Source organism: Tachyglossus aculeatus, chromosome 1 (assembly GCF_015852505.1).
Source record: "Tachyglossus aculeatus isolate mTacAcu1 chromosome 1, mTacAcu1.pri, whole genome shotgun sequence".
NCBI classification, from domain to species: Eukaryota; Metazoa; Chordata; class Mammalia; order Monotremata; family Tachyglossidae; genus Tachyglossus; species Tachyglossus aculeatus.
This window is the reverse complement of record NC_052066.1, coordinates 107,208,016-107,223,282: the sequence shown is the minus strand read 5'-3', so window position 1 is coordinate 107,223,282 and position 15,267 is coordinate 107,208,016. Positions and strand designations below refer to the sequence as shown.

Here is a 15,267-nt window from a genome sequence, read left to right as displayed (position 1 = left end):
TGGATAAAAAGATCACAGAAACGCATCTGAAGGCACTGATGCTCTAAGCTAAATGGCATTAATTAGACTGCATCTATTTCAGCAATTTGCTAACAAAGTGCTACAAAAAATGGCTTCACCTGACATTATCCTCTGGCTCGGGTTCACTGTCACTATCTTCTACTTTCCGCTTAATTCCTCCGGCTGGAGACGGGGAGCCATCAGAAGTGAAACTAGTATTGGGAGATGCTGAAGGACTCTGGGGACAAAATTATGGCACAACAGAAGAAAAGGGTTTGATTACTGATTTTCAATATGGTTTACATCGCTTGCAATGTTACAGCTTTCATTACATAGGAAGTTTACATTGTCCGTCGAGCAAACAAAACGGTATTTTCTCTTAAAGAACCACATCAAAAGTTACTATGATTCACTTGCATGAAGAACACAAAACGGTACCATAACTGTACTTCTTTCCCTTTAAATTTTAGACCTAAAGAGTTTCTGAAGTAGAAGAATAACATGTTTTGGAACAAACCTGAGACATCAATATGCTTTGAGTAGTTTATTTCTTTTCAGGATGCTTCCAATGTTAACCAACATTATGTGGAATTTGTGAAGGTTAAAATTATATTTCTAAAGTCTTTACAGCTGCAAGTGATTTTTACAAAAACACATTAGGACCATTTGAAGCAAATTTCTCTAATAAAATTAGATTGGCTAAAGTTTAATATGAAGTTAGGTCAATATGTAAACCTGAAATCCAAGATGTCTCAAATGACAATGAAAACTCAATCTAGCATAGGATTCTTTCTTACACTACGCCCTGGAAAAAAAATACAGCTTCATCTGTTTCTAAGGACTTGGATCAGAAGTGGCATCTGAAAATTTTTAAAAGTGCGTATTTATTTTTCAACATTGAAGAAACTTAAAAAATCCATGTAAGAAACTAACAGCAGAATCTTATAGAACAATCTGGGCAAAAAAGAAGTCCAAACTATAAATTCACAGTAGTAAAGTGACAAAAAAATAAGCAACCCCATGTCTTCCAAATGAAAAAAACAACAACAAAACCCCCCTCCACCCCCAGCAGCATACTGATATCTCAAAGCCCAAACTGAACTAGTACTTATATATAATAATAATAATAATAATGTTGGTATATGTGCAAAGCACTGTTCTAAGCGCTGGTGTAGATACAAGGTTATCAGGTTGTCCTATGTGGGGCTCACAGTCACAATTGTACATATTTATCACTCTATTTATTTTACTTGTACGTATCTATTCTATTTATTTTATTTTGTTAATATGCTTGGTTTTGTTCTCTGTCTCCCCCTTTTAGACTGTGAGCCCACTGTTGGGTAGGGACTGTCTCTATGTGTTGCCAACTTGTACTTCCCAAGCGCTTAGTACAGTGCTCTGCACACAGTAAGCGCTCAATAAATACGATTGATGATGATGATAATCCCCATTTTACAGATGAGGTAACTGAGGCCCTGAGAAATGACTTACCTAAGGTGATAGAGCTGACAAGTGGTGGAGCCGGGATTAGAACCCATGACCTCTGACTCCCAAGCCCGGGCTCTTCCCACTAAGCTACGCTGCTTCTCATCTATGAAAAGCTTGGTGAGTGTGTGATAATCTATAAATGACTCAGACAGTGAACTATTAGACTATAAGAGCCTTGCGAGCAGGAATTATACCTATCAACTGTACTGTACTCCCCCAAATGCGTATACAGTGCTCTGCACACAGCTCTTAATACCACTGAATGATAGAGAACCTTGAAAATCAGAGACCGTAGAGAAAAGTGAAAGAAAACAATGTTTAATAATCAATATTAGGGTGATACTGAATTGCACGTTTTTTTTTAATTGGATTTCCCTGAAGGGACCCTGAGGGAAATTTCTAATTATGCTGTCAACATTCACAGGTGATGATAAACATTAGGGAAATCTGGATCCTAATTTTTTTTAATTACATTTTCAACTAACAAGTGTTGTAAATAAGCACTGTTATTAAAATACAGGCAGGTCCAAACTGCTGGTGGGTTGGAGGACCTCACTTAGGAGGCTGGCCCTCCACCGACGGCTTTTAATTCCCGAAAGGTAAGAGGGACTATGATAAGGCTAAAATTAACTGCTGGAAGCTCAAACTTCAAAGGCTCTGTAGACCAGCCATGCAAAGAACACTAAAACTTGCAACAGAAGGGGTGGAAGGGAAAGGCTATTTGGGGAGATGACAGTGTTAAAGAATGACAGACGATGCCTGTCTACTTGCTTTGTTGTCTGTCTCCCCCTTCTAGACTGTGAGCCCGCTGTTGGGTAGGGATCGTCTCTATATGTTGCCAACTTGTACTTCCCAAGCGCCTAGTACAGTGCTCTGCACACAGTAAGCGCTCAATACAATTGAATGAATGAATGGTCTGTTGCCAAATTGTACTTTCCAAGCGCTTAGTACAGTGCTCTGCACACGGTAAGTGCTCAAACAATATGACCAAATGAATGAATGACAGGGGATTCAAAAGGAGTTATTTAAATGAAACATATGATTCTTTGGTAGGTCAGGTTGATTTTCTAAAAACAAATGCAACCCTATGGGCACTCTACCCTATAATCCAGTTCCTTCTTACACATCTACCTAGTTCCTACAATTTGAACAAGTTAACTGAGTGTAACACTATCACATGTGCATTTGTTCTCCTTCCTTCCCCCCGCCCCTACCCCCACCACTGCAAATGCTTTCCCTGCATGAAAATTGCTCCCCACCAAAAATGCCAGACCATATCCCTCTCTTTCTTCCAACCGCTCCTAGGACACTGCGCCCAAGAACAAGCAGTTTAGCTGAGGGTGGTCAATGAGTCAATTATGGCTGTCAGGGAAGTTTTCAGACAGGCTTATTCCATGAACACCTCCCTCCTCCTCCATTAGTTGGATTTCTGCAACTAATCCCCACCTCTCCAGAGGGTCATGACATCCCATCAGTCACCCACAGCACTCTGTTTGCCTCCATCAGCCTCCTGGCCCATCTCTCTGCCTCTGTCTCTCCCCATCCAGCCCTTACTTTGCTCTGCTGCCCGGATCATTTTTCTAAAAAAAGCGTTTGGCCCACGTCACCCCACTCAAGAACCTCTAGTGGTTGCCCATCATTCATTCATTCAATTGTATTTACTGAGTGCTTACTGCGTGCACAGCAATCCACCTCCATGTCAAACCAACTCCTAGCCCTCAGTTTTAAAGTACCCAATCAGCTCGTCCCTTCTTACCTTTCCTTGCTGATCTCCTTCTACAACCCAGTCACAACACTTGGCTCCTCCAACACCAACCTACTCACTGATATTGTCTTTCTCACTGCCGACCCCTTGTCCACGTCCCCTGTCTGGAACTCCCTCCTCCTTTAGAGAAACCACCTCGGCTTCAAGGCCTTATTAAAAGCATATCTCCTCCAAGAGGCCTTCCCTGATTAAGGCCTCATTTCTCCCTCTCCCTTCTGTGTTACCATTCATTTATTCATGCATTCAATCGTATTTATTGAGCGCTTACTGTGTGCAGAGCACTGTACTAAGCGCTTGGGGAGTACAAGTCGGCAACATATACAGACGGTCCCTACCCAACAGCAGGCTCACAGTCTACAGCGGATTCACACCAGTGCACTTGCAGCTGTACCTTTTAAGCACTTGATCTTCACACTCTCCGCCCCAAGGCACTCATGTCCATAACTGCAATTTATTTTCATGTCTCCCCCTCTAGACTGTCAGATCCTTTTTTTTCCCCTATATGGTATTTCTTAAACGCTTACTATGTGCCAGGAAGTATACTAAGTGCTGGGGTAGCTACAAGAAATTCAGGCTGGACTCAGTCCCTTTCCCACATGGGACTCACAGTCTTAAGTCCCATTTTACAGATGAGGTAAGAAGTTAAGTGACCTGCCCAAGCTCACATAGCATATAAATGGCAGAGCCGGAATCAGAACCCAGGTCCTCTGATTCCCAGGCCCATGCTGTTTCTCTTATGGGCAGGGTATGTGTCAGCAACTCTTATTTTGTACTCTCCCAAGCGCTTAGTACAGGGCTCTGCATATAAAAAGCAGTCAATAAAAATGAATGAAGCACACAGCATATCTACACCAGAGTTACGATTTGAGAAACAATTCTACTCACGATTGTGTGACCAGCTGTATTTTACTTGAACATAGCCCATTAGACACATTAAACACAGACCGATACGGAAAATAATATGCCACTTACGGAATTATTTTGCATTCTCATTTCGTAGGCCGCTTGCCTCGGATTACTGGCTACTTGAGAACCAGACGAATTTTTTGCACCCAAGGGTTGAGGGGTTAATATTCCTCCAGGAGTAAATGCTGGATGATCCCTCTAGCATCATTGAAAATACATAGTTAGAGAAACCAAGATGGGCAAGAAAACACAGCTAGAGGAAAAAAAGGCCAACTCTAAAGATGCATATAAAGCAATGCTGAAGTTGAAATAATACTGCCTTGGGTTTCTTTAAATAAATTCCCCAGATTTACCTTCAATTTCAAAATAAATGAAGGACAATTTCTGGATGACCAGAACACCAACTCTTACTCAGAAAAAACAAATATCAAGGCCAGTGTGGAAGGTGAGGAAATTCTTACTACTTGTCAAAAACAAATTACAACTTCAGATTGCAATTTATGACTGGATTTGCTACTTAAAGAAGTCTGCACGGGAAAACTGAAAGTCAAAAAGGACTTTGCGATTTTGGGTTTGCTTTCAAGGCTAGAGGAGCACGCGCACACTGAAAAAAAATCCACGTGCAGCAGTAATGCAAAAAGAAAGCAGCCGAACGCCAGGAACATGACAACAGATCTATACTGAGCCAATCTCTGGTAACCCAAAATGACTTACTTGGCTCTACTGGCTGAATAGCCAAACTTTATTCATAAGCACTGGTACTATAAATGCTAATGAACGATTCACAACAGAAGCTAAACTAACCCAGGCTTGTCTTGGAGAGTGAAGGGGAGTAATTCCACTCAGATTAACTTTAGCATCATTTACTTCCCCTGGATCTGGCCTAGATGAACATATAATAGGATCCCTGTTGCAACTCATCTTCCATGGGACTGTGCCCTCTCCTCCCTGAATACGCAACTTCTGCCTCCACCACACCCTTCTATCATCCCCATCAGAAAATGGGAACCTAATTAAAACATTGGACCTGATGTGAACTGCATATTCTTGGGAAGTCGCTGGTGTATTTTACAGTACCAACAACTAGACTAGAAAATGGCATCACAGAGCATTAAAACTGTTCTTGGATATCACAAAAAAAAATGAGTTTCCTCATCTTTTCTCCCTAAACCCATTCCTCCCTTTCACTTTCCTATCTCCTTCCATAATACACCATTAACCCTGTCCCGGCTGTCACCTTTGACTCTCACATTCGGTCTTCTGCTGATTCCCTAAACAAAAGCATGGAATGACTGAGGGACCCATTAAAACTTACTTTCATTCTTTTCCTTTTTTCTTTCTGTCGTCTTTTGAAGTTTTCCTGGGGAAAATGGGAAAACAGTTATGAAATAAGGCATCAAATAATTGTTCAGGCAATTCATACTTTAGTAGTCCCCTTAGAGTGGATATAAACCACGCAGCTGCTTGGAAATTGCATCTGTGTTCTCGCTTTTTCCTGCTTGGGTCTTCCTCAAGGGCAGGGATTGTGTCTTTCTACTTTTGCTCTATGCTCCCAAGTGATCAACTCATTCATTCAATCATATTTATTGAGCGCTTTCTGTGCCCAGAGCACTGTACTAAACGCTTGGAAAGTACAATTCAGAAACAGAGATGATCCCTACCCAACGACGGGCTCACAGTCTATCTGTCAGGCAACATAATTTGAGCACCCACTGTGCGCAGATCTGGAGTGAATCACAGTACAAGACAATCTCTCCTCAAGGTTTACAAAACTATTGAGGAAGACCAAATCTAAACATATAAACAAAAAAAATCCTCAAAACACAAGCAAATGAATATAAGCAAAAGAACAATTATTATTTATGATGATTACCTTTGGGCAATACCCTGGGTTTTTTCTGTATTACCTGCCCAGACTATCACATATTGGAAAGCATTTGTATTTTTTCTTAAAAAAGGCCTCTCCCACCCCCACCTGCCTCTATTAATCTAAAATTAAAAGAAACAAAAAACATCCATGTCACTAAAATCACCTGAATACAAGGAGAACAGCTCAGCAAAATCGGGGCATCAGTTTCCTCACTTGTAAAACTGGGGATTCATACTTGTTCTAACTTCTACTTAGTCTATGAACCCCATGTAGGACAGGGAATGTGTGTGACCTGGTCATCTTGTATCTACCTCCGTACTTAGTACAATGCTTAGCACATAGCAAGCACTTAAGGAATACCGCAATTATTATCAAATCCAATTACCGATTTAACCATTTTCTCCAAACTGATCGCAAACTCCAGAGGATAAGTCAAAACCCTGTAATGGGGGATAGCCACTATGGTAGGACGGAGATGGGAATTCGGTTTTAAGTCACACAAAAGTGATTGTTTTTGCCATGTTTTGTTTGTAGCTACTCCTATGTGCGTGGGTTTGAGAAGGATGTGAAAGGAAGAGAAAATGGGAGGAGTCATTGGGAAGTTCAGGGGAGAGACTGTAAGCCCATTACAGGCAGAGAGAGTGTCTACTAATTTTGTTGTATTGTACCCTCCGAAGTGCTTAGTTCAGAGTTTTGCACATAGTAAGCACTCAATAGATACTACTGATGAGAGGGGGCATTTCTGATGAAGCTTTGAGATTTCAAGATGCAGGCTCTGGTTGAAAACCCACCTCTTTAGTCTTTTAAATGCCAAATGTATTTCCAGTGCCTATTAAATTCTAACCAATCATATTTATCAAGCACTTAGTGTGTGCAGAGCACTATATTAAGTGCTTGGGAGAGTACGCTACAACAATATAACAGAGTTGGCAGGTATGTTCCCTAACCACAATGAGTTTACAGGGGGAGACAGACACTAATGTATATAAATTAAGGAGATATACAAAAGTATTTATATACATAAGACACTACAATACCAGGCCAAAAAGAAAATCCATTTCATAAACATTATATGGCAAAACTGTTTTCTTAGGGAACCAGGTTGATGATCGAGGCATATTTTCTACTTCTAAGGAATGTGGTCATTCAGGGTAGTTGTTCAATATGCTATTTCACTCCATGATTATTGTCTTAAGTCCCCAAGAGATCTCAGCTTGAAAACTTAAAATCATGCACTGCCACAGCCCACACTGCCCCATTAAAACCTCCTTTGCAATTAGTTCTGTGGGATGTTCCGAGGGCGGTCGTCTCTCTGCTTCTCTTTGGATAACCCAAACTGAGTGCATCACAAGCTGTGAGCAGCCCCAGCACCCAATCACAACACAACTTCAGTCTAATGGGAAACAGAGGGGCTGCTGGGAGTTATAAGAGCAATAAAGGGAATCTATACTCACTCCTTTAGTGACCTCATTCGCTCCCACGGCTTCAACTATCATCTCTACACTGATGACACCCAAATCTACATCTCTGGCCCTGTTCTCTCCCCTTCTCTCCGGGCTCGCATTCCCTCCTGCCTTCAGGACATCTCCATCTGGATGTCTGCCTGCCATCTAAAACTCAACATGTCCAAGACTGAACTCCTTGTCTTCCCTCCCAAACCCTGCCCTCTCCCTGACTTTCCCATCACTGTTGACGGCACTACCATCATTCCCGTCTCACAAGCCCGTAACCTTGGTGTCATCCTCGACTCCACTCTCTCATTCACCCCTCACATCCAAGCTGTCACCAAAACCTGCCGGTCTCACCTCCACAACATTGCCAAGGTCCACCCTTTCCTCTCCATCCAAACCACTACCCTGCTTGTTCAAGCTCTCATCCTACCCCATCTGGATTACTGTATCAGCCTCCTCTCTGATCTCCCATCCTCATGTCTCTCCCCACTTCAATCCAGACTTCATGCTGCTGTCTGGATTGTCTTTGTCCAGAAACGCTCTGGGCATTTTACTCCCCTCCTCAAAAATCTCCAGTGGCTACCAATCAACCTACGCATCAGGCAGAAACCCCTCACCCTCGGCTTCAAGGCTGTCCATCCCCTCGCCCCCTCCTACCTCACCTCCCTTCTCTCCTTCTCCAGCCCAGCCCGCACCCTCCACTCCTCTGCCGCTAATCTCCTCACCGTGCCTCGTTCTTGCCTGTCCCGCCGTCGAACCCCGGCCCATGTCCTTCCGCTGGCCTGGAATGCCCTCCCTCTGCCCATCCACCAAGTTAGCTCTCTTCCTCCCTTCAAGGCCCTACTGAGAGCTCACCTCCTCCAGGAGGCCTTCCCACACTCAGCCCCCTCCTTCCTCTCCCCCTCCTCCCCCTCCCCACAGCACCTGTATATATGTATATATGCTTGCACGCGTTACTCTATTTATTTTATTTGTACATATTTATTCTATTTATTTTATTTTGTTAATATGTTCTGTTTTGTTCTCTGTCTCCCCCTTCTAGACTGTGAGCCCACTGTTGGGTAGGGGCCGTCTCCATATGTTCCCGACTTGTACTTCCCAAGCGCTTAGTACAGTGCTCTGCACACAGTAAGAGCTCAAATACGATTGAATGAATGAAAAGGGAATGTGATTTCTTAGTGCAGTCGGATCTTGTACTAATCATCAATGACCCTTCAAAATGTACGCACTGAATCTTGCCCATTAATACCTGAGTTTTCTGGAGGCTTTATGAACAAGTTGCTACCTGCTGGAATTCCGCAAGACTTGAGTTCAGGGCACCAGGTACTTTAACGGAACAAAGTGCAAAAACACCACCAGATAGATTTTTGATTTGGCAGGAATTCCTTCAACCACCGTGGTGAATTTCTAATACCTCTCTATACCCCCACCACTTAAATCATGGCAAAACAATATTACTGATGTTTATGAAACAGAGCTTTGCTATGCTAGATCCAGTCAATTCTACCATAAATGTCGAGTACACTTTTAGAGAACAGGGAAAACGTACCTGGAAAATGGCAAACTGAACCTGTTTGCCTACGACTGTGCGCTGTGGTTTCAGAAGAAACAGTTATGCGCATGAACATCGTGTGTGTCAGACACAGGGTGGGTACTACAATACAGCAAATTTTGACTAACTTGGTGTTGTTAATAAAAGTAATAATAACCACAACAGCAGCATTTGTACCACACTTACTCTGTGCCAAGCACTGAGGTAGGTGGAAGATAATCAAATCAGGCACAGTCCTAGTCTCACAGGGTAAGGAGGAGGGGGAACGGCCGTTGAATCCCCATTTTAAAGATGAGGAAATAGGCACTGAGAAGTTAAGTGACTTGCTCAAGGTCACACAACAAGCAAGTGGTGAAACTGGGAGTAGAACTGAGGTCCTTCAAACCCCCAGGCCTGTGACTCATTCATTCATTCAATCAATCGCATTTATTGAGCGCTTACTGTGTGCAGAACACTGTACTAAGCTCTTGGGAAGTACAAGTTGGCAACATATAGACGGTCCCTACTCAACAATGGGCTCACAGTCTAGAATGGGGAGACAGACAACAAAACAAAGCATGTGGACAAGTGTCGAGTCATCAGAATAAATAGAAATAAAGCTAAATGCACGTCATTAACAAAATAAATAGAATAGTAAATATGTACAAGTAAAATAGAGTAATAAGTCTGTACAAACATATATACAGGTGCTGTGGGGAGGGGAAGGAGGTAAGGCGGCGGGGGGATGGGGAGGAGGAGAGGAAAAATGGGGCTCAGTCTGGGATCTCTTCACAAGGTCACACTGCTTCTCCAAGATTGAAGCCCCCTTGTTCAGAAGAGTAGTAAACTTTGTGCTATTATTATGTTCCGTACAGAAGCACCGTGACCTAGCTAGAAGAGCACAGGACAGAGTCGGAGGACTTGGGTTCTAACCCTGTGCCTGCCAACTGCTTGCTGTGTGATTCTGGGCAAGTCACTTAACTTCTCTGTGTCTCAGTGATTTAACCTGTAAAATGGGGATTAAATCCTCCTTCCTCCAAATTAGACTGAGCTCAACTTGGACTGTGACGGTGTCCATCCTGATTAACTTGTATCTACACCAGTGCTTAGAACACCGCTAGAAACAGTAAACACTTAATTTAATGATGATGATAATAATATTTACAAGGAGCAAAAAGTCTGCAATGGAGCCAGTGATAGGGTTCTCTAAAAGCCTAAAACCAGCAACAGAGTTCTGCCTTTTTGCAATGGCTACAGCTCAGGACTTATCAACTTGCAGTCCCTGTATCAACTGCTGCTGCTTCTGCTTACCGCTGGCACTGACACCTTTTCAACCAATCAACCGATGGTACTTACTGAGCGCTTATTGTGTGCACAGCACTATAACTAAGCGTTTGGGAAAGTACAGCACAACAAGAGTTGGCAGATACTTTCCCTGCCCAGCACGAGCCTCAGGGTCTACAGGACTGTAATTTTCAGTCCGCTGCCCCAGGCCTGCATTCGTCTCCCTCCTGGGATCTCTCTTTCATTCACACATTCAATCGTATTTACTGAGCACTTACTGTGTGCAGAGCACTGTACTAGGTGCTTGGGAAGTATGGTTCAGCAATAGAGATAAACCCTGCCCACAACGGGCTTACAGTCTAGAAGCAGGGAGACTGACATCAAAACAAGTAAACAGGCATCAGTAGCATCATTATAAATAAATAGAATTATAGATCTATACACATAATTAACAAAAATAAATAGAATAATATGTACATATATACACAAGTGCTGGGGGGTCGGGGGGGGGGTGGAGCAAAGGAAAAGGGGGAGTTTAGTGGCTTCACTGCCCATTCTCTATCTCATCTCCATCCAAATCACCAGCATGGCCCCTAGTCTGTCAATCCTGCCCAATGCTCTGTGCATTCTGGGCTTCCCCCAAGAGTTTAGCCACAGTCCTTGGCCTTTCTCTCAACAGCCCCCTGGCCCCGACAACCTTTCTCTCACATCCTTGAAAGAGCTAGGTGCTTCAACTGGCTCTCCTCCTCTCCCCTCCAGTTAACAAAACAAAAGAAAGGGGAAAATAAAGGGGCATCTCTTAAGCATAGTTTGCCCTATGCACAAATAGGAATATTATGACCTTTGTAGAGAATCACTGCACTGATTGCTCTATTACACTAGTGTCTGATGAATTAGGGCAGTACAATAGTGCACTCAGAGGTTAAAACTATGATCACGGGATAATTACATTCTATTAAATACACGAGCCATTTTAGCTACCGCAATAGAAACAATTTACCTCATCATCCTTCCTCTTTTTAAAAATGCTATCCTCTACTTCGCCAACAGCCAGCATGATCATCTGTACTCTCTGTAGATTGACATAACCACTTTCTGTGAGGTAACCCTGTAAAAGATAAGCACACACGTGAATTCTCTTCTCAGAGTCACACCAAAAAAACTATTTTAAAACTATCTGAATTTGAACTCACCCCCGTTTTATGCACCACACTTTTGTAGATGTTAACCAGACGGTCAATTGCTCCTTCCCTAAGAGCAAGGGAGACATGGTATGCACCAAATATGATTTTTTTTAAAGCTGAAATGTTACCTATGTAACACGAAGGAGCTATACGTACCTGATCTCTAAGGATGGTAAATGAGGAAGGAAATCATTCCCCACAAAGAAACACATGAAGACCCAGTCATCAATGCTTCTCTCAATATCAAAAGGAAATGGTAGGCTAGCCATAGTTAATTCTTTTTCCAAATACTGCAACAGAAATCCAGGGTCAGTAAAACATACTACAAGTCAGTAAATCCTATTAAAAAGCACATTTATTTAAACTAGCTTCATTTTCTTCTTACATACCTCACGAAGGACATTTAGCCGAAGGTAGATAAATTCCCCTTCAGAGCAAGGAAGGTTATCAGCAAGTTCATCAAACTGCAAAGGAAGGGCAAGAAAATGGACTCAATCCAGCTCCATCTTAAGCCTGGACGAACAGCTCTTACAAGTCGATGGGTAATTTATATGGGACTTGAGGACCGGGCTTTATCTGAGTTTAACGTAAGGAGCGTGAAAGTTCGCAGTAGCCATTCAACTTGTGTTCCGGAAGAACCCGAGGGGAGGAAGGGAATTTTTAATAGAGCCGGGATGTTGTCCGGTTGGTTGTCAAGAGTTTCTGATCACTCTCGGCTCCCATCTCTCAGTGCCTCTCCTTCCTCTTCTACGCGGCCTCTCTGTGGCCAATTCTACCACCCTGCCACAGCTACCCGTCAGGTGATGGGATCCTTAAACTTGTGACGGGCTAAGTCAACGATCAACTGTGGGCAGGGAACTTGTCGACCAACTCTGTTGCACTGAACTGTCCCAAGCGCTTAGAACAGTGCTCTGCACGTAGGAAGCATTTCAAAAACGCCTATCCCGTTGTTCTGGACTAGAACTGATTTTGCCTTTGTGAGGACCGGCAGGCTATTCACTCGTGCTTCAAGACAGCCCAATACAACCCTCCTGGCTCGCAAGTACAAAAGAATAAAACCATGATTCCCAATGAAATTACCTCTCCTTGTTTTTCTCTTGCCAAACCTTGACAGTCCTTGACCTCATGTCCAAGCTGGTTGCACAGACCACACGGTTTTGGCTTGTTGGGTTTGAATTCTTCTCTAATGATGGTAAAGTTGGGCTCGTGTGTGGCCAGTCCCAGCATAATGAGATCAGCTATGAATTAGAAAGAGTCAGAAGAATGGGAGGTATTTAGGATTAAAGGTCGTGTCTACATTTCATTGGCATGGATGGCAAATTATAGGATGCTAATCAATCAATCAATCATATTTATTGAGCGCTTACTTTGTGCAGAGCACTGTACTAAGCGCTTGGGAAGTACAAGTTGGCAACATACTTTTCTATTATCAATGACTCCTGAGTAATGAAAATTTTAATTTAGCAGAGAGTGAAAATATTTTGCAGAATCTCGGTGCACCACTGTTAGTAATGTAAACAGGGAACCATAGATTTTTACAGGGAGCTCTTGAAAAGGGGCAATGTAATAGGGTGAAAGCAGTCTGTCAGGCTTAAATCTGAGCTGAGAGCTTTTCAATAGAAAAGAGCATTAGTTTTAGCAACAGGGCCTAAAGGAGCATCTATTGAAAAAAATTTAGAAAGACAGATAAATGGTAAACTTGAAATGAAATCTCCATTCTGCACGTTCCCCAGAAAACAAGTATTACTTAAAATGTTATTCACTCCTAATGACAAAGACGATTAAAATTTCATGCCTACTTGAAGAAAAAAAATTACCTAAAACATCACAAATAAATATATTCCTAATAAAAAGACTCACCGTCTGCTCCACATAAACAATGATGAGTGTTTGGATCGTGGTTAGGTTGAGCTAAGCAAAATGGGAAAAAAAAGACCATATGCAGTCAGGCATTCAGATTATATTTTGATGGGAAGTGTTAATATTAAACAAATAGATGAATTTACCTCTTTGCCGTCTGATATAATCCATGATTTTGTGTTCTCCTTCACCAGGAGCACTAGCATCGGATAAAATAACCTGTCAAATGAAACAGTGTATTTATAATGTAAAGCACCGTCCCTGTTAACAGGGATGACCTGGACCATTCTTTGAAATGGTCAGAATTGAGGTAACCTAGCAGGGTTGTGTCCTAGTTGTGTGAGGGGCTGGAAAGATGGAGACAGATATTCATGACCTTGGCATGAACAGCAGCGGAAACTGCCAAGAGCAGGTAAGATGTCACTTCTGCTACTACCACCACAACTATCACAGCCAAAAGCTCGAGGCAGCATGTGGCCGCCAAGGAGAGTGGGAGCCACTGATTATATCCTTCTCTGCTCTTCCTAGACAACCTACATTTCTTTTTCTTTTTTGGCTGGGCGCCTTTGCAGAGAGAAGGATTCCAGGAAGCTACGGCAGCCATGGCATTGGTGGCTGCAGTTTTTAGATCCTTTCCTTTGACTGCTTTGCTTCTTGCCAGGCTCTCGGAGCTCTTGACTCTCCGAGAGTCCAGCGAGAAGCAAAGCAGCAGAAAGGGAAAGAACAGACACTGCTGCTGTCGACCGAAACACCTCCTCTCAGAGTGTGAAAAGGATTGCACATAGCACACACTACCTTCCAGATTCAGGCTGCCCGAAACAACACCTGATTATTGTTGCAATTACACAAAATTAATCTGTCCACCTTATAAATATTAAACTCAGTTGCATCACTGAGACAACAATGGTATTGAGGGCCTACTGATTGCGAAGTACTGCAATAAAAATTGTGGAAATAGAAGGAAGATGATCACTTCTAATCAATAAATCATTCATTTTATTTGCTTATTTGGTTACTTATTGTGAATTGAGTGCTGTACTGAGTATAACAGAGTAAGCAGAAACCAGCCTTGCCCTCTAGAAGCTTGCAATCTGCTCCCTCTAAGTGCAGTGGACAGATAAGTATTATTTGAGCCCGCTGTTGGGTAGGGACTGTCTCTATATGTTGCTGATTTATACTTCCCAAGTGCTCAGTACAGTGCTCTGCACACAGTAAGCACTCAATAAATATGAATGAACGAATGAATTTACAAATACTGAGAGCAGGAAGAAGAATAAATGTATCAGAATGCAGTGGCTGGAAAAATTGTGTATACAAGAAAATATACCTACATTCATAAGCCTTCCCAGACTGAGCCCCTTCCTTCCTCTCCCCCTCGTCCCCCTCTCCATCCCCCCCATCTTACCTCCTTCCCTTCCCCACAGCACCTGTATATATGTATATATGTTTGTACATATTTATTACTCTATTTATTTACCTTACTTGTACATATCTATTCTATTTATTTTATTTTGTTAGTATGTTTGGTTTTGTTCTCTGTCTCCCCCTTTTAGACTGTGAGCCCACTGTTGGGTAGGGACTGTCTCTATATGTTGCCAATTTGTACTTCCCAAGTGCTTAGTACAGTGCTCTGCACATAGTAAGCGCTCAATAAATACGATTGATGATGATGATGATAAGCGTGGAGACTGGGAAAGGCTAAGTGCTAAGGATGGGTTGGTGGGTTCACATGACCGAAGTATTGTGAATTCATCAGGGATGATATCCTAGAGGAAGTGGGCTTTGAAGTAAGCTGTTGTCTGGTGGGGTTTCTTTTCCTTGGGGAGCGGGAGAGAGGCGGGGAAGAGGGAGAAGAGTTCCAGGCTGGGGACACATCACTTCATGCTACTTCAACATCTTGTATTTATTCAGTAATGATATACGGTAAG

At 42.6% G+C, this 15,267-nt stretch overlaps 1 protein-coding gene and 1 non-coding gene across 2 annotated transcripts in view; both read right to left on the bottom strand.

Moving 5' to 3' along the window:
* Positions 1-15,267, bottom strand: part of XRN2 (5'-3' exoribonuclease 2) — an 85,909-nt gene that overhangs the window by 46,834 nt on the left and 23,808 nt on the right. Inside the window, exons 7-16 of the mRNA XM_038770320.1 lie at positions 13,486-13,558; positions 13,340-13,390; positions 12,560-12,717; positions 11,869-11,943; positions 11,636-11,769; positions 11,489-11,546; positions 11,296-11,403; positions 5,475-5,519; positions 4,226-4,357; positions 120-238 (exon numbers count right to left, since the gene is read on the bottom strand). Of these exons, the coding sequence (XP_038626248.1) occupies positions 120-238; positions 4,226-4,357; positions 5,475-5,519; positions 11,296-11,403; positions 11,489-11,546; positions 11,636-11,769; positions 11,869-11,943; positions 12,560-12,717; positions 13,340-13,390; positions 13,486-13,558 (953 nt within the window). The remainder of the gene's footprint in view (positions 1-119; positions 239-4,225; positions 4,358-5,474; positions 5,520-11,295; positions 11,404-11,488; positions 11,547-11,635; positions 11,770-11,868; positions 11,944-12,559; positions 12,718-13,339; positions 13,391-13,485; positions 13,559-15,267) is intronic.
* On the bottom strand, positions 7,235-7,496 carry LOC119935947. Its single transcript, XR_005453547.1, has one exon.